Source organism: Opisthocomus hoazin, chromosome 4 (assembly GCF_030867145.1).
Source record: "Opisthocomus hoazin isolate bOpiHoa1 chromosome 4, bOpiHoa1.hap1, whole genome shotgun sequence".
Taxonomy (NCBI): domain Eukaryota; kingdom Metazoa; phylum Chordata; class Aves; order Opisthocomiformes; family Opisthocomidae; genus Opisthocomus; species Opisthocomus hoazin.
Window position 1 is genome coordinate 4510271 of NC_134417.1, and position 20860 is coordinate 4531130.

The 20860-nt window shown below is 44.6% G+C and overlaps 1 protein-coding gene across 1 annotated transcript; it reads left to right on the forward strand.

Moving 5' to 3' along the window:
• The first annotated feature begins 668 nt into the window (after nucleotides 1–668).
• Nucleotides 669–18958, forward strand: MSL2 (MSL complex subunit 2). The gene is made up of 2 exons (XM_075417673.1): nucleotides 669–919; nucleotides 15268–18958. Exons 1-2 carry the CDS (start codon nucleotides 778–780, stop codon nucleotides 16863–16865), a joined length of 1740 nt encoding a protein of 579 aa, XP_075273788.1. The 5' UTR covers nucleotides 669–777; the 3' UTR covers nucleotides 16866–18958.
• The last annotated feature ends 1902 nt before the right edge of the window (nucleotides 18959–20860 follow it).

The window sequence follows — 20860 nt, forward strand, 5'->3', positions numbered from 1 at the left end:
CCCCCCCCCGCGCCGCGGGATGGGCCCCCGCTGCGGGGAGGGAAGCGGCCCGGCCGCGCATGCGCAGTGCCGGGCGGCAGACGGCAGCGGCGATGGCTCCGCAGTGACGGTCGGACCTAACGGTTGCTATTGACATTGCGGCGCGGATCGGGCGGCGGATCCTTGCCCGGCGAGCGGCCCCCTGCCCCGCGGCCGCGCAGCCAGCAGCCACCGGCCCCGCGGAGGAGGCCGCGGCGGCGCCGCGGTGATGCGGCCGCGCTGAGGCCCAGGTGCATCCGCCTCCCTCCTTCCCTCCCTCCCTCCCTCCCTCCCCCGCTGCCGGATCGGGCAGCGCGGCCCGGCCCGCCGCCGCCCTGAGCTGCCTTCGCGGTTCCTCCCTGCGGCCGCCGCCATGCCGGGCCGCCGCTGAGGCAGCGTCCGCTGGGAGAGGAGCAGGGCCCGGGGGAGGGCGGCCCGGCATGGCCCGCAGCCTGGAGTAGCGCCGCCGCCGCCTCCCTGCGCTGCGCGGCCGCGGGCGGGCCGAGGCCGCTGCTGGGGAGCCAGGCCCCGCTGGAGGCGGAGGAGGAGCCGGCGCGGCCCCTCTGACAGGGCCGGCGCGGCCTCCGCGCTGCCGCCGCCGCGCGGCTCCAGGTGGCCCCGGACCAAGGTGACACCCGGCCTGCCCCCGCCCCGGGGCCGCCTGCCCCCGCCCCGGGGCCGCCTGCCCGCTCGGCCGGCGCGGACTCGGCGCCGCGCGTTCTTCTCACCCCGGAGCCGGCGGCGTGCGAAGCGGCTGCGATGAACCCGGTGAATGCCACTGCTCTCTACGTTTCAGCGAGCCGCCTGGTGCTCAACTACGACCCTGGGGATCCCCAGTCCTTTACAGAGATTAACAAGCTCCTGCCCTACTTCAGGCAGTCCCTCTCCTGCTGCGTCTGCGGTGAGGATCTTTCTTTTGTTCCTTGCACAGTGACCCCCCCCGGGGCTCGTCGCGGTCGGGGGGCTCCTCCCGCACCGGGAGCCGGGCCCACGCACGGAGGCGGCCCGGGAAACTTTATTATTTCCCTCAGCCTTTGGGATGGGGGGGGGGGTGGCGGCGGCGGCGCCCACGTGGGCGGCCGGGGGGGGCTGCGGTGCGGGAATATCCCGCGGGCTGGGCCCGCCCCCTCCCCGGAAAAACACCCCGGGGAGGGGGGGCTGGGTGCGGGTGTAACGGGCGGGCTGTGAGGAAAACGTTGCGTTTGCGGAGACCGTTTTGCCCCCGACGTCGCGCGTGGTGGCTGTGGCTGGGTGCCGCTGGGGGAGCGGGAGCTGAGGGGGCTGCGGGAGCACCCCGGTGTCGGGGAGCCGGCTGCTTCACAGACGGAGCGAGCGTGGTGAGGGATACTCAAAACAACATCCAGGCCATGAAGGCAGGAGGTGAGAACTTTGTACTCCCCCCAGAAAATGTAAAGAACAAAAAAGTAACTCGGGTTGAAAGCCAGGAATTTTAAGCACACAGTGTTTAGGTTTGGGGTTGTGTTTTTTTTTTTTTGCACATAGCAGACAGTTGTCTTATAACCTTAAAAATTAAATAGGCTGAAAGTCTGCTAGGATTTCCCTGCTCCCCAAAAAAAGAGCGTTCTTCATTCTGCGGGCAAAAGCAGATGCCCAGAATTTCAGTATTGGGTCTGGGGAACACCGGGGAGGAATTGCGTTCTGTGGTGTTGGTGAAGTGGGGGCACGTGTCCGTTCCTGGTAGGAAGCTCTGGAATAAGCTGTCAGCCTTGCCTTAGCCTTCCCTCGAAGCCTTTGTCGGTGTTGGGAGAGGGAGTTTGAGCTGTTAGACTTCTCAGTTGATTAATTGTGTTAATTCTCCTTGTTTTTCCTCTGGTAGTTTTAAGTCCCGGCCCTGCATGTGTTTGTATTCTCTGTAACAGAGGGGACTTAAGTCCACAATATTTGCATGTGTTTTATCTTTACTAGTGTGTGTGGTCATGCTAAGATTTAATTGAATTACTGGGGTTTATAAAGTTAAATATCGTATTTATTTACAGGATCAGGATTTCAACTGTTGAGGCTGCTAAACCACCAGTGTTGGATGCTTCCTATCCTGTAGCTATTGGCTCCTCCCATTTAAAGTCTTAGAAAATAGAGATCTGTTTGTACTGGGAAAGAGGGAGCCTGTTCCCAGGATCACTGCGTCGTCATTTCCTGAAATAATTTGTCTAAGGTTTTTTTTTCTCACGTAACCCTGATGTCAAGATCGATGCACCTCTGTTCTTTATCTCTTGCTTGTTACCCTGTTAATTCCAATCCCTAACTGTGCTTTTTTTCTGTAAATCCTTCTTGCTTTTGGTCATTCATCAGACTGCTTTTGCCTAAAAATATGCTAATATTTTTCTGTTTTTTTTTTTTAATAAGATATTTACATGGGGACTACGTGTTTCTAACTACTGTGCTATCTGGCCTCTCCGCTTTAAGACTGGTCTTCTGAGATGTGTTCTTTGTTCTCCTTGCCTTGACTTCTTCCCTTCTTGGCCTTTTGCAATCTTGCTTTTACACTCCGTGCTATTGAAATCGTCTATCTTTAATTTGTCCCTGCCCAAATTCCTAAGCTGTTTTCCCCCACTTTGGCTTTTCTTGCTTGGCTTTTCTCTCACTCTCAGTTTGGTAGAGCAGACCACCCTTTTTAGTTTGTTCTCTCTATTGACTTGTGCTTCCGTGGCTATTCCTACTTAGAAACTACTTCCTGATGTTTCCACTTTCTCTCTTCATCCCTTCTTTTCTTTGAATTTTAAGGGTACTTGTATTTTTTTCCTCCTGTGATTAGCTTTCAGGTAACTGTAGCTGCTGTTTGTTTCAGGTATTTTGTCTACGAGTGATTCCCCAGTTGTCGCTGTGTCTTGGGCTCCTGTTTGTGGCGTGGCAGTGTACTGAGGCCTCGGTACATACCAGGCTCTCTGTGAAGCTGTGCAGTAAAAGACAGTTTCTGTCCTGCAGAGTTAGTAAAGTGTCTTTCTTGAACCTGCAGGCAGTTAGTCATGGGAGAGTGGTCCTGCCCGACACAAACTGTCCACTCTGATGTTGACTAGCAGCCATAAATCTTCAGCTCAGACTGGTAAAGGCAAATCGACTGTCTTTTTGTTGTTTGCTGTTTGTGTTCCGTTTCTTCCACTCTGTCATGGGTGAATATTGGTGCCTCTTTCTCTCTTTGGCCCTCTGGCCTTGCTATGAGATTTTTTAAATACTTTTTTTTTCCTCTCAGTACACGTTATTGCCAAGAGCTGTTACACCTTCTGCATATTTAAGGTCGTTTAAAGCCTAGCTGACCGTCAAAACCTTTTTAACTTTAGTGTTTTAAAAGGTAAGGTTTAAGTACTGAAGTAAAGATTACCTTGTGAGATGTCATGATCGCAAGAGTGAGTGCTATGACCACCCTAAACTTTACGGTGTGCGTTTTTTTAAATATGTAAAAACGTTTCAGATGCTCACTTCTTCTACCCTGTTTGTCTCTAGACCATGTGATCCAAATACCTGGGTATGGCTGCAGGTGCATGGAACTTTGTCTGGTAATTTCCTTGCACAGATCTTGGTAGGATGCGGGCTTGACTGTAAATGTTTAAAAATCATGCTTTGTTGGAGAAGTGCTGCGTGAATTATCAGTAATGCATAAAACCCCCACACTTGGTTAAAATCTCAAGTGTTGGAGTTCTAGGACTTCCCTTGGGAAATTACTCCCCAAATTAGTGCTCGTTATGTCATCAGCCTTTCCTCAGTATTTAATCTCTCTGAATGCATTCTGTAATGCTTTGTTATGCTGTAGGTATTAACTCCACAGTCAACATCATCCCTTTAATTTTAGAGAATTGTTTTTAGAAGAAATTAGTGACAGCAGTATAAATCAATTAACGTTATTGTGCTTTCACTGTTTTCTCAATGCACTAGACAGAAGCCAACTCATTTTCTTTTGACCTGATAAGTCTTTTAAACCTGCTCACACAGGAGGGGTGGCAGAAGTTTTTGGAAATTATGAAATTCTAATTAAAGCTCTGATTCTAGATTCAGATTGGCATATATGAAGTTCCATCAGCAGAAAGTCATAACTGTAAGTCCACTAAATCTGTTCTAGGTGAATTTGAGGTCTCTGCCTTACCTAATGGATTGTAAAGGTTAAATTATGTTGATGGTGTGGTGGTGCATGTTTCTAGGATTTAAGTGTGGTCATGTGATAGTTTCCTAGATGGTGTTGTAGGTAATGCATCATCCTTTTACAGGGATTTAGAAGACGGTATTCCCTAGAGCTTTTAAAACTTAAAAATAACTGCTCCCGAGTGTGCATTAGGCAGAAGGTATGTGCCGTATGTGTTCTGAGCATCTGAAATCTGAGTTTCAGTTTCTGGACTAAAGTGATGATTATTAAATTGCATGTTAATACCACATTTCATTTTAAAATAGCTTAGTAGAATTTATGCAACAAACTTCTGTGTTTTAAAAGTGCCGCCTATTGGGGTGAAACTCTTCTTAAAAGTGCCTCTCTGTTTCACATAGCATGTACGTTACTGCAAGTCATGCAAAGGTTCACTTGGCTTTTCAGCATTAACAGCCTGTTTTTGAAATACGGTTAAAGTGCTTGTAAGGAATTGCCAGTCAGACCAGCTTAGCTTTTTATCCATGGAAAACTTCATCCTGGAACCTCTGAAAGGCATTTTAAAAGTGTGTGAAAGATTATTATTGCTGATTTAGAATGTGAGAGTGCTTGAAAGGTTGCAGGGCTTTAGGACAGCGCTTTACGTTTGGCCTGGAACCCAGCTGCAGCTTGTGCTGTAGAAATACAGGATAAGAATATAGTTCTTGCCTGAAACATCCTGTAATCTAAGTAAGGGGATGTGAGACAACATGTGGTTTAAGGGAGATTAAGGGGTGGGAAGGAACAAAGAAACAACGTGATGGTACTGACTGGTACCTTATACAGGTCCTGTCAAGTGTTTTGAGGTCAATCTTGATAATTTTAGTTAGAGAGTTGGAGGCTAAACGGTAAAGCAGCACTATGGAAGCAACTCCTAAGCATGGAGAATGGCATAGATTACCAAAAAAACCAAAAAAACCCCCCACAAAACACCCCTTTTTGTCTTCCTATATAAAGATGTAGGGATGTTATTTCCATCCTGCTCTTGTGTAAAAGTATTAGCCTATTTTATGAAAGTTTTATACTGTAAGTTTGAGTCTTACGGAACTCACTCTGCTAGCTAGGTTTGAAATTTCTCTATAGTTGGTGCGTAAAATTGTCTGTTGTTGGACTGTGAAGGCTTCTCCTCTTCTTCCTTGCCCTTCGCAGACCTAGTTCTCCATTGCTTCTGCAGTTCTGACTGCCCCCTCCCCACACCAGTGCATGGTGTGACCTCCTCCTGAGCGCCCGTCTGTAGCTCTTTGTGGCGTGGTTATGGATCCCAAGTAGAGCTTGTTACTTCACGCTATACTTTGTCATTGGGAAATTGTGAATTAGACCTGTGCAATTTCATAAAACTTTCACACAAAAATTTCTACTAGTATCTAAGGGAAGAAGCACCACAAGCAAGTGGAATGCGAGTGAATTATAGCTCTACAGTAAGCAAAGTCTCTTTCTCACTGATGGTATTGAGGCAGTCTGAGGCACGCAGCAGTTAAGTGACATCCTTCAGGGAAGAGAAGATAGTTGGGTGACACCTAAACAGATTGAAACTATCTAGAAAATTCAGTTTCTGGTCACAGAGATGAAAGAAGGCAGAAGAAACAAACTCCCACTACTAATAAAATTTAATTATATGCATGATACTGGATTTTCTGTTTGGGGTGTGAGCCATAACTGAGTGAGTTAAGCCTGGATATGAGAGTTTTAAAGTGAAAAAGCATATTTAAGTTTTGTGATGGATAAGTTTAGCCTAGAACTCTTATTTCTTGTCCATTCTCTCTAGATTAAGGAGAGGGAAGGCCGATTCATGGTCGGTGCTGCCAGATCAGAGTTGCCTTTTATGTTTGAAAAGTGGTCTGGATCGGTGTCTATTTTTAGGTATTTTTTCATTAACTTTTTTTTTTCCCCCTCCGTTTTCAATGATGAAGAGTACTGTCCAGCTATCACATATTGGTAGTTTTTAAAAGTATGTTATTTTCCCCTTAAAAATTACATGAATGGTGATCAAAATACTTCTGAATTTCTGAAGACTGTGCAAAATAACCAGAATCTCTGAAACAACGTTCGGGGAATATAGACTATGGGTCTAAGTACCTATCAAATAACTTCTGCTACAGGTATTCTTTTTCCTCTTGTTTTGGAGATAACCAGCATGGGAAAATGTCTATAAAATGTCCACTCACACTTCTCTGAATACACCGATTTTTAGCCAAGAACACGCTGGCCGATTTCTCTTCCTCTTAAAATCTTCTTAAATTCACTGTTTCCCTTTCCTGTTTTTAAATCCTGCGTGTGACTCCTGGGAGAACTGCTTTTTCAAGGTTGTCTGCATTGTACTGCATATGTTTTGATAACATAAAGTTCTACCAGTTGAATTTAAATTGGTTTCTAAACTAAAAATACTCCTCTGTCTTAGAATAAAATTGGGGAGTAGGAAGAGAAGTAACTGTGGTTTCCACCTTGACAGCTGGTTGATACGGGGCTTCAAAGGAAGGTCACAAAGTGAAGACTGCGGTGTTCTCCTCTGATGCGATTTGAATGTGTTTCTCAGGGAGGCAATGGGAGATGATAGACTGGTTTTGATGGTTGCCTGAGGATATTGATTAAACGGAGTGCGTTTCAGAGTGTTTAAAGAAAAGTTAATATGTTGCCAAGAGGCATCTTTACTGGGGCAGCTTAGTTGTCCAGGTCTATGGACATAGTGTGTTCAAACACAGATTTCTTTCGTTTTGTTTTCTTACTATGTTATGATTTACCGGTTAGGCTGGCTAAATACGGAGTAAGCAGTTGCTGGATATTATGTTGGAGTTCTTTGTGAGGGCAGAAAAGATTCTTTGCATCTAGTGTATGACTTCAGAAAGGTTGTGCTGTGCATTCTTTCTTGAGCACTGTGCTGTCCAGATAGCAAAAATTTTCCTGCTCTTAGGAAGGAATTCACTTTGAAGTCCTTCGATGATGTAATTTGTTATTCTCTGTCTCCTGGGCCTTGCAGTCACAGCACAGGGCTTGCTCCTTCTCTGCTGGGCTTGAAGAGCACAGCGCACTTTAAGGTTGCGCGGTTGATGGCCTGAGAATTTTTGTGTGTCCGTGTTGGGGAACAGTTTTCATAACTTTTTTGTTTGTGATCAATATAATTAACTTGATCTATAACTTTCAAAGCAACTTTTAACTCTCTTGAGTGTGTATGCCGCATAGAAATGTGTTAAATTAATCTTATACCCATAGGAGAAATCTTCACTTTACCATTTAAAACCTCTTAAAATACAGCAACCTTGACTTCTGGAAGACATCATTATGTGAAAATTTTACAGTGGATGGTGATAAAGATGAATTTATCTTTTTAAAGCCCGTTTATTACAAAGCTTGAACTTTGCCACCTAGTTTGGTAACATGCATTTAGACTTTTTCCAGTCAGTGATTTCGTAAAGATACACTTTCAAACAGAAATGTAACTCTGACATAGGACTTGGTAAAGTCTCTTCTGTTGTTTCTTATCCAGGGGGTGGAGTCAAGAGAACAAAGCAGTCCCTTCTACAGTTAAAGTGCAATTTGTTGTCATATTTCTGTTTTTTTTTCTTGAACTTTGGCTAAAGAGATTGACTGTATTTCTCCAGATATGCAGAAAAATAGTTTAACTGTATTCTTATCACGGTTAATTTGGATTCCCATGGTGTTTGGATAAAAATAGTGCAGTTTTTATTTTTCTAGGGTTATACAATCATTAGTTCTTTAGTCACGATCATCCCTATATGAGGGTAATCATTTCTGTAGCTAATTTTTCATAGTTTGTTGGCAGAGGATGCTCAGAAACATTTGGCAGCCAGCAGAATGTTTTATCTGATAAAATTTGAAAGAAGTCTTTTTTTTATTGCTATTTGTGTCCCCCCCATGTTTCCATTTCACCTGACAGGGAACCTGTCAATGCTTGTGAATGTCTCCCGACAAATTCGAGTGGCACTGTTGTTGCAGCTGTGGTGGTCTAAGAGCAGGATGGTATTTTCAGGAAGAAATACTATCATTTAGCTCACGGGTAAACTCTTACTTTTTCAGATCTGAAAAAGGGTCGTGTGCTGATAGTCTTGGGCACTTATTTCTGTTTCTAGTATTTGGCTAAATAAAACTATTTCTGTCTACGAAACCTCATCTCACAAAAAAACATTCCAGGATAAGTACATTTCTAGTGCTGTCATTGTGAACTCCTCTTACTTACAATCCGCGTTTTGTAGACAGGTTCAAAGTTTTGTGCTAGTGATACCGCTAATGCGTCTTGCATCTTCGTGCCTATCGGCCAGGAGCGTGGCCGCTGCAAACGCTGGTTTGTTTCCTGAACGCTGGGAAGCGGGTGTGGGATAGCTGGGTGAGAGGTGGCACCTCTGCCAGGTGAGCCAGTAGCGTGATGAGAAGAGTGGCCAAACGTTTTTCTAACAGGGACAGTTTGTCAGAGCAGGGGTAGGACAGATTCCCAGCTGGTCAGTCTGCCTCTCGACTTCGGTGCAGTATTTGTGAAAGGTATCAACCAGGCCACGGTTCAAGCCCACCAGCTGGAGCGCACGGTGTGGAGGGGATTTTTGTTAGGGCTCAAGATCTGTGGAAGGAGACCTTTTGCTGTCATCTTGTCTGTGGCAGTCGTCCCTTGCACTGAGCTCTCTTGCAGCTGCTCTGGTTTTGAGTGTATTTAGTGGTCATCTTTTCTAGTAAGCATCCAGATCTTTCACCCATATAAAACAGATCTTACTTGTGTGTTTTATTTTTCTGCAGATGGTTAACAGGCCTTTTCACTACTTATCATATGCCTGCCTGCCTTTCTGTCGTCAAATAGTTTTGCAAATAGTGCTTTTAGGGTTTTTTTTTAATCAAACTCTGAAAATGCTACTGCTTTTGTGGTCATATTTTTTTTTTGCATGTTTTGCTTTGAAACCTCATTGAGCGACTTACTCTTCAGTCGGATCCAGCTGCTGATGTCCTAGGTGAAAAGATGCTGCGTGGGGTTGGAGAAGGGGGCAGTTGCAGGGGAGGTGGTGGCGGGAGCAAGCCTTTTCCTTTCAGAGGCCGCTTCAGCTGAAGCACTTGAGCTGCAAGTGAATGGGCAGCTGACCTTCAGGGAGCCTATGGAGCGGTGTCACCAGTCGGTGAGAGCTAGCTCCCATCAGGAGGTGGTTCACTCTCAGGCTTGAATGTAGCAATTTGTTAGCGCTTACTGCCTGTTGCTAATTATTTTAGTAGAAACAATCAGATCATGTTTAATCCAGAAATGGAAATGCTGCAAGTGTAGCAGTCTGGTTAATTGCCAGCTTCTGGTTATTACTTCGAGGTGCTTCTCATATATTAAGTGTAATATGGAAGCATATGTGTGCTTCATCAGGTTGATTATAGCTTCCTATTTTCTTAAACTTGCTAGATTTAACAGAGCTGTGGAATTTCTGTCTTGACTAATCCCAAGTTCACAGAAGCTTTCTGCAATAATTAGTTTAAAAATGCCATCGTGGTCATTGTAATGTCTGGTCTTAACAGATTAACTGGTGTGGGTGACCTTTCTTACCTTCCGTCTTCTCCCCTTCTTCATGGGCGCCAGTCCTCGTTTTGCCACTTCAGTCAGGTGGAGAGCGAGAGGAGCAGAGGGCTGTGCTGCTGAGCTGCCCGCTGCTTGCCGCGCACTATAAAACGAGGGTGATTTCCAGTGATATGAATGCAGTCGAGGATTAAAAACTTTGTTTTGGCAGACCTGAATGTTGGAGATTAACCCCAGTGATCCATTTATTTACACTTCTAACAAAATTTGACTTCATATTTTTTTCTACTTCATCAAATTAAGATTTAATAGTTACATCGTTCCTAAGACTGTGAGCTGTTAAAAAAGGCAGTACATAAAGTTTCAGTAGGCTTTTCCAAGGGTGCTGAAGTAGTTACTGGTGTTTCACCCCTTCTCTAGGGCATCGTATTTCTGCCTTTGCTGAGGATAGATGAGAATGGAAGGAGGTGACCTGTTGAAGTCTGTCTTCTCAGTGAATTTCATCTATCTGGAGCACATTTGCTGGATAAATGAACCTCACAATTGCTTTGATTCCCAATTCTTCTCCTGCCTTTGGTCTCCGAGATACAATTTGCAGATGCTTCCCCTCTTCCTGCAGCTGTGAAGTAATGCTCATTAAGGAACGCAATAGGAAGTATTCCTTGTGGTTTAAATGACCTCCCTGCTGGTAGCAGCTTTTCCAGGACAGCTGTGATATTTTGTAAATAATATATTAAAAGTATTTCCTCTGTATATGCAGCTTATTAAATGTAAGTGCTCATGTTAATGGAGGTGCTTAGTGACCTTTCTGAAATTTAAGAACTGATGTTGTTTACGGAAAGCCTGTTATTGGAAGCTTTGTAAGAATATGAGTTTGCTTTTGGTGTATTAATATACCCCTTGCAAAAGAGAGTGAGAAAAGATGAGGCAAAGTTCGGTAATACCAAGCTATTTCGGGTGGTAGAAATGAAGGCTTGCATTGAGCAACTGTGGAAAGATCTTATGTGGATGAATGACTGCACAATAAAATGACAAATTAAATTCAGCTTAGATAAATATGAAATTATAAACATGGAAAAATATTAACTTCTGAGAGCCCATCATTTTTATATCTTGCAGATCGATATGAATTTTTAAATTTATAGAGAGGGGTAGCACTGATGGCTACCAGCCAAAAGTGAGATCTTGGCCTTGCAATAGAAAACTCCATGAGAGTATCAGCTCGGTACCGAGTGTCAATCAAAAAAGCAAAGCAAATGCTGAAAATAAAGCCTGGAATAGAGAATGGAGAGGAGAACTTTATTATGGCACCGTATAAGGGTATGGTTCACCTGTATCTTACGCTGTTGCAGTTGTGGTCCCCTCATCTCAAAAAAAGAACCGTGGAAGAGTCAGGGGAAGGGTGATCCTATGTAAGGAACAACTCTGTACAGTCTGGGAAAGAGACAGCTTGGAGGGTTACGCGGTAGGTGTCTGCAAAACCATGAGTAGTGTGGGAGAGAGGGAAGGGGCTGACTGTTGCCTCATCCAACACAAGAACCAGAGGTCGTCAAGTGAAACTAGTAAGAGTAATGTTCAAAACAAAAGGTCATTCTCCGCACAATGGGTAGTTGACCGGGGAGCTTCTTGTCAAAGCCTGTTGTGACTGACGACATTTGAAATAGTTAAGGAGGAGATGAGGCAAGCCTAAGGAGAGAATCTGAGGGTAACTGAGTACATGGACACCCCGTCTCCTGCGGGAAGTATCTCTGCTAATGATGGCTGTTAAGTGTTAAGAGTTTGCTTGCCTTGTTCTTACTCTGTGCCCTAAGCGTCCGCGTTTGGCCACTGGTGAGACGGCCTACTGGGCTAGATGGATCTTTGGTCTGACTCAGGGTGGTTATTCTTGGCAGTTTGAGGGTGGGCTAGATAACATCTTGGAATCCTTCCTGGTTTTATTTTCTTGGTGGAGTTCATAATTTTCATCTGGGAAGATTCGGTAATTTGCACATCGAATGAACATTATGCCTTGGGAGCCTGTACAGTCCAACAGTTTGGAACGTCCCCGAGTTTGTACCTCCAGCTTCCGGGTCGCAGCTCAGGTGGTGTCTTTCTGGGACAGTGCTGCTGACTTAATACCGTGCCCTGATTATTAAAAGTAATGAAACTTAATTTTCTGTAAATTTGCATCTCATGGTTGACTCTTTTTTAGCTTAACGATACTAAAGCTGGAGAGAGTGATAGGTGCCACAGAATCCATATGAGAAAGACACTTTGAATATTCAATGAGATATGAGCTGAAACTGAAAATATTCCCACAGCTCAGGCATTCCTAACGTCTCTCCCGTGTAGGTTGCCTGGCATTTACTGAGAGTAGAACTTGCTCTGTTCTTTCCTTCAGTGAGAGCATGTGCAGTGTTTTGTCTTGTCTGTCCGTCTGTTTTTTCCTCAGAGCTTCTGGAAATTTAAATTTTTCAGTATCCACTTTTAGCATTTGTACCCATTCAACAGTTTCAGCCAAATTTATTTTGGGAGAAATGCACAGTTGGTGATGACTTTTTTTTTTTTTTAAAGATCTAATTAAAAGTTAAAGTTGTGACTGTATATTGTGGTCCCATCTCTGAAGTATTTTAGTGCTTCATAATCTGTAAAGCATTGCTCATCATAACTCATTATCACAAGCAGCAAACAGAGGCTAACGATGGACCACGGAGCACACCCAGCTGCTTTGTTTCATTGGGTATTAATGATGGAGGGCTTTCCATACCGAAGTGCTGTGGATGTGCGTAGTTATACGATGGCTTCTGAAGTCTGAAGGCATTAAATGAACGAGTGTTAGATGTGTTTGCCTGCTGCTCTGGCTGGGGCATGGCTTTCTGCGTGTGCCGTTGGAAAGACTCAAGATCCAGAAGGGATGGTCAGTTGTTTGTGAATGCTTTCTGCTGAAGGACGTGACTTCTGAGACAAGCTGATGTGATTTAAAGCTTTCGTTTGTTTTTCCTCATGGGGGTTACAGACTTTTCTCACAAAATGAGATCGAGTCTTAGCACCATGATGGACATCTTTGCCTGCACTGCTTTTTATATAGTGTCACTTAAAGGGAACTTTAAAAACAAAAATTTGCACTGCAGGTTGACTTGTGTGACTTCATGTTCCATCTGTTGGCTTTAAATCTTCACTGCTTAACTTCAAGAGTGTTTTGCTACTGTCTTCTCATGGTGGGGTCTTGTGGAGTCACTCTTCTTCAGTCAGCCCTTCCTCATTAGATCAGCAAAGAAAAGTTTAATACCTGCTCTTTGGTCGTGAAATGCGTTTCCCATCAAGTATTGCTGTAATTGTGCTTTGAACCCTTCTCTGTTCTACATCTTCTCCCATTCAATGCTCCTCCTGCATCTCGTTCAATTAGCCATGTTCAAATACTGCCTGTTTCCCTATGGCCCCTCTTCCAGTCGCGCTGCAATGACAGTTCTCATTATTGACATTGGGTAGATGTGTGCCACCTGCCAGCTTTCCGGACAAGTATATTTTTTCTCAATTTATTTAAAAAAAACCCCTACATAATGATGACTTCAGCACTGGCTCTTGTTATTTGTTGCTCAAAAAGCAGTTTACATCAAGCCACTTTTACTGAAAGACAGCTCAGGTGGGGCAGCCCTTTCTCCGAGAGGTACCAGGGAATTCAGATTTCAAAGGGAAAACGGGATAGTCTGCTTGCTCCTGGAATTCAAGAGTGTTGCAGAATCACTGTGCTAAGGCAAATATGCTATTTAAACACACACAAAAAGTTGAATTTTCAAAAGTGGTTTGAATAGCGAAAAGCACGGAGGGTTAGGTTAGGAAGGGGGGGGGGGGGGGAACATTTTGACAAAAGCTACAGAGCGAGGGATGAATTTCGTATTTTAAGTGCTCCTGCAGCCAAGGGTTAGTATAGTACGTCGTGTTCTTCTACCTGAGGCCTTGGGTTCTCGCCTAAGGCAACACAAGGTAGAAAGGGTGGGTTTTATTTGGTAGCTGATAACTCAGTCCACTCAGCTAGGCCCAGTTCATGGCATCTCTTCAAAGGAGAATCTGTGACGGAGGTCCGTGTGATTAACATTTCCTTGGCAAGTGAGTGATGAGAGAAAGTGTCTTTATATTTGATAGGATTTTTTTTATCTCCGTCTGCTTTAATAAATGCACTTTGCTTTCTCTTCCCAAATTGTTTAATTTTACTCATTTGTTGGTAGCAGCATGTTTTCACTTTAGAAAATCTGGGTGAGAATTCACTGAAGGTTGTGACTCATCCAGCCAAGGCTCCTTCTGGGGAGAAAGGTCTGAGCAAAGCTGAAAATCTGCTGCTTGGCAAGGAGGGGAGACCTGTTGCTGCGGATGACTAGAGAGGCTCTGAAATTTAGTTTAGGTGTTAGAGTATCTTTCTGGCCTAGAGCTGGCTAGGGGTAGCAAAGCAATACTGTCATTTTCTGGATGTAGTTACTAGTTGGATTATTTCTATACAGCATTTCGGTTACCTCTGTTCTTTCGTATCGTATCCTTATGTGTTATTTGGTTTGTTCGTAAATAAAACCAAAAGCGTTCTTCCAGGTTTTTACAGTTTCAGAGATCCGGAGACATAACCTTCCAGGCTGTCAGTGCTGGGTGTCTGAAACTTTCCGTGCTGTCAGGTGTGTTGATTCCTTTAGCAACTGGGTTTTACTGGTTTTTTATTCTCAACAGTAAGATCTCGGAGAAGATCCTTTCTTCTGATTTCTTCACTCCTGCCCAGGACACGCGCTGCTGTTGACACTTTAAAGTATCTGAGCATCCTGGCTGTGGCAGTACCACTATGTTAAGTATTATTTCACTGATACGTGTCTGCAAATTGGAAAACTGGGAGCCACTGCTCCCCAGCGTGTGTTAATACTCATCTGATTGCACCTTCTGGTTTGGCACAAGAGTAATCTATTAGAGAACAATATAGTCTTTGGTGTTTTTTTTATTCAAATACTTTACTAGGTGTTCTATTCAGTGTTTATAAGAATTCATGAGATCCATTTAACTGTTTTTGTTGCTTGCAAAGTGAAAAACTTTGTGCTTTATTCATGGCATTGACTGTCACAAAGCTTGGCTCTGTTTTTAGTCCCAGCTCAATGAAAAGTAAAACAAAGTCTGCTGTGTCTTCTGTCCTTTCGGGGTTGATATTTCATCATTTTTACAGTCCTTTTAGAGCTTCCCTCTGCTCCTGCCATTTGTTTTCTCTAATTTCATTAAAATCGCTGCGGTAGCTCTTCATGGGAGTTTATTGTTGCACTTTTGGTAAATTCTTAGAAATCTGGCGTGTTGTCTGAGTTTCAAAGGCAGAAACCGCTGAAGGGGACAAGGGGATTGGCGGTATTTGAGTTGAGAGTGTTTCTAAAGGCTGCAGCAGCACTGCAAACTATGGCGTGATGGTTTTCTTCTGATTTTTTTTTTAATGTTGTTTTAAAACCAGATATGGCACCTGGGAAAATTGTTACAGGCCGTTGTTTGGATGGGACGTTTCTTGTGACTTGCTGAATATTTTGAGGCTTTTTTTTTTTTTTTTTTTTTTTTGATAGTACAACAAATTCATCCCATGCTACCCTGGAAACCCGCCTTGAGTCCACTGTAATCTTTCTCTTTCTTTTTTCCTTAGGTAATTTGCTACAAGACCCCATTGCTCCCACCAACTCCACGTGTCAGCATTATGTCTGCAAAACTTGTAAAGGCAAGAAGATGATGATGAAACCGTCATGTAGCTGGTGCAAGGACTATGAACAGTTCGAGGAGAATAAGCAGCTAAGCATCTTGGTGAACTGCTATAAGAAACTCTGCGAATACATAACGCAAACTCCGCTGGCACGAGATATTATCCAAGCAGTTGACTGTTCTGCGGATCTTTTGGCTTTGCTCAAAGATGGATCACCACTCCACGAAGAGGCAGAGAAATCTTCCGACGCTGCCTTGGCTTTGTGTTTGACACATTCCCCAGTACCTTCGACCTCAGAACTCACAACTGATCCTCCAGCCAGTTTTACGTCGATACCGGAAAGCACACACAACATTGATATTAGGGGTTCTGTTATCAACGGGTTGCCCAATTGTAACGGGCTTTCGGTAGATAAACTTGGCGTGAGTATTCCTTCTCCCGAACACGCAAACACAATTGACGTCTGTAGCACTGGCGAGTATATAAAAACTGAAGACATCTCCAGCAGCCTGCAGCCTGTGTGTGACGCGGTTTCTACGAGCGACTTGTGTACGACAGGCATTGACATCTGCAGCTTCAGTGAAGACATCAAACCAGGTGGCTCGCTTCTCCTTAGCGTCGAGGAGGTTCTCCGGAGCTTAGAGACCGTTTCGAATACTGAAGTCTGCGATTCTAACTTGCAGCCCAGCCTGGAAGCAAACATGACTAACGGCCCTTTCCTGCAGCTTTCCCCCCCACCTCTTAGCCATAACATTTTCATGTCCACAGATGCTTCTCCTCACGGAATCTCGTGTACGGCGGCGACGCCCAAGGTAGTTAAGTTAAACAGAAAGCGATCTCGATCAGAAAGTGACAGTGAAAAGGTTCAACCTCTACCCATTTCCAGCATCATCTGTGGCCCAACACTGGGAGCATCGGCTCCTGTAACAGTGAAACAGGAAAACAAAATGTCTTTGCAGCCTATCGCAACAGTACCTAACGGAGGCACTACTCCCAAAATCAGTAAAACTGTGCTCCTGTCTAACAAAAGCATGAAAAAGAATTTAGAACACGCCCCTAAGAAATCTCACCCGAAAGCCAAACCGGGGGTGCTGAAAACAAAAGACAAAACAAAGGAGAAAGTTCCTAGCAGTAATGTTATGCCAGGAAGCCCGACAAAAACTGTGTATAAAAAGCCACAAGAAAAGAAAGGGTGTAAATGTGGTCGTGCCACCCAAAATCCAAGTGTTCTTACATGCCGTGGCCAACGCTGCCCTTGCTATTCTAACCGCAAAGCCTGCCTTGACTGCATATGCCGTGGCTGCCAAAACTCATACATGGCGAACGGGGAGAAGAAGCTGGAGGCATTTGCAGTGCCAGAGAAGGCCTTGGAGCAGACTAGGCTTACTTTGGGCATTAATGTGACAAGCATTGCGGTGCGCAATGCCAGCACAAGCACCAGTGTAATCAATGTGACAGGGTCACCAGTAACTACGTTTTTAGCTGCCAGTACACACGATGATAAAAGTTTGGATGAAGCTATAGACATGAGATATGACTGTTGAGTCTTTCTTTTCTTTTCCCTGCCGTCAGTAGGGGAACTGCTACAGTTTTAAGGCAGCTATGGTTCTGTTTAACTTGCTGGAGCTCCTGCGTTTAGATCACTTGTATCAAGTGTTTTTCATTGCTATGTTATGTGTATTAGTGTCTGGGAAATAGTTGCAGATAATGGAGGAGTTACCCTAAAACTGTTTTTAGTTCTTACAGCACCTCATAGTTTGAGATCAATTGCTGATGTAAATGATTTTATCACAAGATCTTTGGCAAGGAGTATATTAACCTCATTGTACTTGGTCATGCTTTGTGCTCAGTCAAAGCTTCTGCTGAAATGTAGAAAGGTGGTGTCTAGTTAGTCCATCTCAGCTGTGCTAGGTGATGATGTAGAAAAGTACTTACCGATTAGTTACAGTCACCGTCACTAGAAAAATCACCTAATACTCCCGTAGGAAATGCTGCATTGAGCAGGAGAATACTCAGAAGAGGGTAGATGATTTCTGATTGCAAGAATTGGTTATCTACTCTATGGAACAGTTTAAAAATAAAAAAGATTAGTAATATATTGAGAAAGCTGGTAGCCCAAAAAGCAGCTCAGTCTCCAGACAAGGGTCAGGAAGATCAGCTGGTTAGATAAGGATGTCAGACTGCCGTCTTGGATACACCGTCCCGTTAACAACATCGTTCATTTTTGTTGTTTCCTTGACAGCCCCACGGGTCACGTTCCTGATCTGTTACTCGCTCCGTGCCAGCTCCGTTTGCTTGGCGTGTCACTGACTATTTTGGCTGGGGCGACAAAATCACTTGTGCACGAAGAAGGCTCAAGTTTTATTAGTGCCAGTCGCTCCTTTTCTCCTGCCCCCCGCCTTTTTTTTGAGTTCCTGCCGATTTTAGTGCTGTTGCTTGCAGAAAACAGAGGGGATTTTGTGGGTTACAGAGAGACTCCTTGGCTGATATCTCCCCCCCCCCCGCCCCCCCGTTGCCAGTCAGTGCCTGGGATACAGAGAGCCTTGCACAGCAGTTACCACCATTGGGGCGGTGGTGTGTGTTTGTTTGTTTGATGAAGTTTGTACCACAACAGGCGTGGGACCCATCCCCTTGAGGGTAGTTCTTGGCTGACAGGCATCTGTCAGCTGAGGCAGAGGGTCGGTTCCTGTCGAAGGTCAAATATTTCAGAGGTTTGTTAGAATAACTCACTCCACCCAGAATCTATCTCCTTTTTCTCTAATATGTGGAAAGTAGCTTTCAAAGGGCAATGCTTTTCAACCTGGGCTGAAAGGCCCTAAAATGGAAAAATAACACAAAGTTGGCAGAGAGCTTATCTCAGAAGGTGTGAGAATGAAAGCGCCTTTGTAGGGCTTCAGCTTGGTGCACTGACGGGTTATTTCTGTGTAATCCATAAATAAGGGTATAAGCAGGATTCAGTCTTGCATTTAAGGCTTCATTGGCAGCCTGAAAAAGGCAGATTACTTCGTGAAAGCAGAAATTTCTCCCCTTTGAATGGTACAGCACAAATTAAACATGGGCTGACTAGAACACAAAACATTTACCTTCTAATTTAAAAGGCAATTCCTGTTTCAGCAGCATGTTAAATAGGATGCGAGTTCTTTGCGTTACTGTACTGCTTCCATCTTTCCTTTTATTCATCCAGCGAACCCCGCGGCGCTTCCCGACCTACCGTTAGGTGTATTTTGATTTGGCACAAAGCATGTACAATGATGGTTCCTCACCTAAGAAATAAGCAAAAACCTTTGGACACAAATGACACCTCCTTTTGTTTTGTAGTGTACCATGGTGTCATTTTCTGTGAATGTGGTCAGATCTTTTTGTTGGTTTTGGTTTGTTTCTCCCCCCGTCTGTTTTGTGGGGTGGGTAGGGTGGGGGGTTAAAGCCATAGGAAGAAAAATGTGATGTACGTGTCCAGTCTGTACTTTTTTTGTTTCTGTTTTGCAAGAAGAGTTGAAAAATATTTTTGATAATGAGTAAATGGTGGAAAATGCTTCTTAGTATTCTTGTCTTTATTTGCCAACCCAAGTACCCAAGATCTGTGTTTTTTAGCCCTCACGAGATTTAACGATGTCCTATTAAAATGTATTTAGTTAAACTTGTATGTGATTTTTGTGTTGACGCAAAAGGATCCTACCATTTTCTGATTTGGTGGTTTGATCGTGACCTGCTGATGTAAATCTGTTTATTAGTCGGCTCCGTGTAAGAGAAGTGGCCAAACCAGCGTCTGATGGAGGGCGAGTAAACTGCACAGCATGGGTTGTTTCTGAATGCTTTTGCAGAGCTGTTAAGTTTTGCTGAGATTGTTGATGGTACATTTGTTAGGACTTTCATTAAATGAAATGCGTAGTACCTTTGTTCCGGAAACGCGGGAGTACTTGGAGTCTCTGCTGTCTCACTGCTGCATTAAATATGGTACCAAAAGGTGGAGAAGTTAGGTCAAGTGCGTTTTGGAACTGTCGACAGGAAGAGCCCTGACCGTTCATGTAAAATTGCAAACGGTAGATTCAGGTTGTTTCTAAAAACATTTCCTTTTATGCTGCCACGTTCTTGAAATGTATATTAAAATTCAAATTGATTTAATAAATGTTAGTTTTCTAATTCTATTTTGCAACTGCTAAGGGCATCACTGTGGCATATGTTGAACTTACTGTCTAAATATTACTTAGTCTGTTGATGACTAATTCTGTAATTGTTTAAATTAGGGTTGGCTTGGTTTGGTTTTCTTAACCTCCTGGCTAGTTCTTCTGGAATCAGCTCAGCAATGGAAAGGATCGTAACGCTGATGAAAATAATTGCAGTGGTTCTGGTTTGAAAAGCGTTTGTTTGCATTTTATAGCAATACGAGCAGCGTCCCGTTCCGGGACCTTCCAGCGCCGGCTGCGCTTAGAGCAAAAGCTCGGTCCAGCACAGCCCTCTATAAGGACTCGCTGCCCGTGTGCGGGGAGTTGCTGAGGGAGAGCTGTCGTGGGGCTCCCCTGAGCCCAGCTTGGGCCGGGCTGGCGGGAGCTCCCCCGTGCCGTGGCTTGGGAGCCGTCCTCGGCGTTCGCGCAGAGGAGGCTGCCTGGGGGTCTTGTTCATATAGGAAGTGCGTGAGGTTTCAGCTTCCTTCACAATCCTCTTGAAGACAGGGACTAACTTCCAAACTTTATTAAAATCCTCTTATTTCTAGAGCTGCATCGGAAAGAAAAAGCAGCAGTTCGTCAGATGTTTCACTGTGGGAGTCTTCCCCACCTGAAAACCTGTTGCAAAGATGGAAAGAACAGAGCTCCTTTGGATCACGTTGTGACGTGTAGTGGTACAAAATCAGTCCAGGGCTGCTGACCATCTGAATCTGAACATGTGGAAGAGGCTCTTTCGAGAGAGAAGACATCTAACTTCGGTTTTGAGTTGAAAGGCTCTTTCCATGTACCATCCGTTGGTGAAATCACTGGTTGGGATTAATCCCAGAGGGAGGAGGGACAGGGGAACAAAACCGGCAGTGCACCCTTGGGCTGTGTTGGCCTCGACGCTCTTCCAGCAGGTCCCTCACGCAGGTGATGTTCTCGCGCTCCGGCTTGTCTTAACCCCACGGTACGGTGCCTGTGAACACCGGGGTCGCGACAGACTCCTCTGCTTCCACTGCGCTCTTGCACGCGCACAGGAGTTCTAAGACGTGATCGCAAACTGAGGGTGATGGCAAACTGAGGCGGCAGGTAGCAGACGTCGTCTTGCGCAGCTGCTTCCATTTGTGTCACCATCGCTGCTTAGAGGCTGTCCCCCTGCAAGCACCATAAAATTTTGTATTGTCAGGTAAAAAAAACAGTAGAGTTACAATGTATGCAGTCTGAAATAGAACCCGAGAAGCCCGCTTTCCGAGGGAGGTACCTGTGGCACAGCAAGGGGCTGCTTGTTTAAGGGAACTGGTAGACTTCCAAGAAAAAGGTGACGCAGATGTGGCACATGAATTGTGCAAAGATTCTGGTGTATCCACAATAAAAGCATCTTTCTACTGTATGCA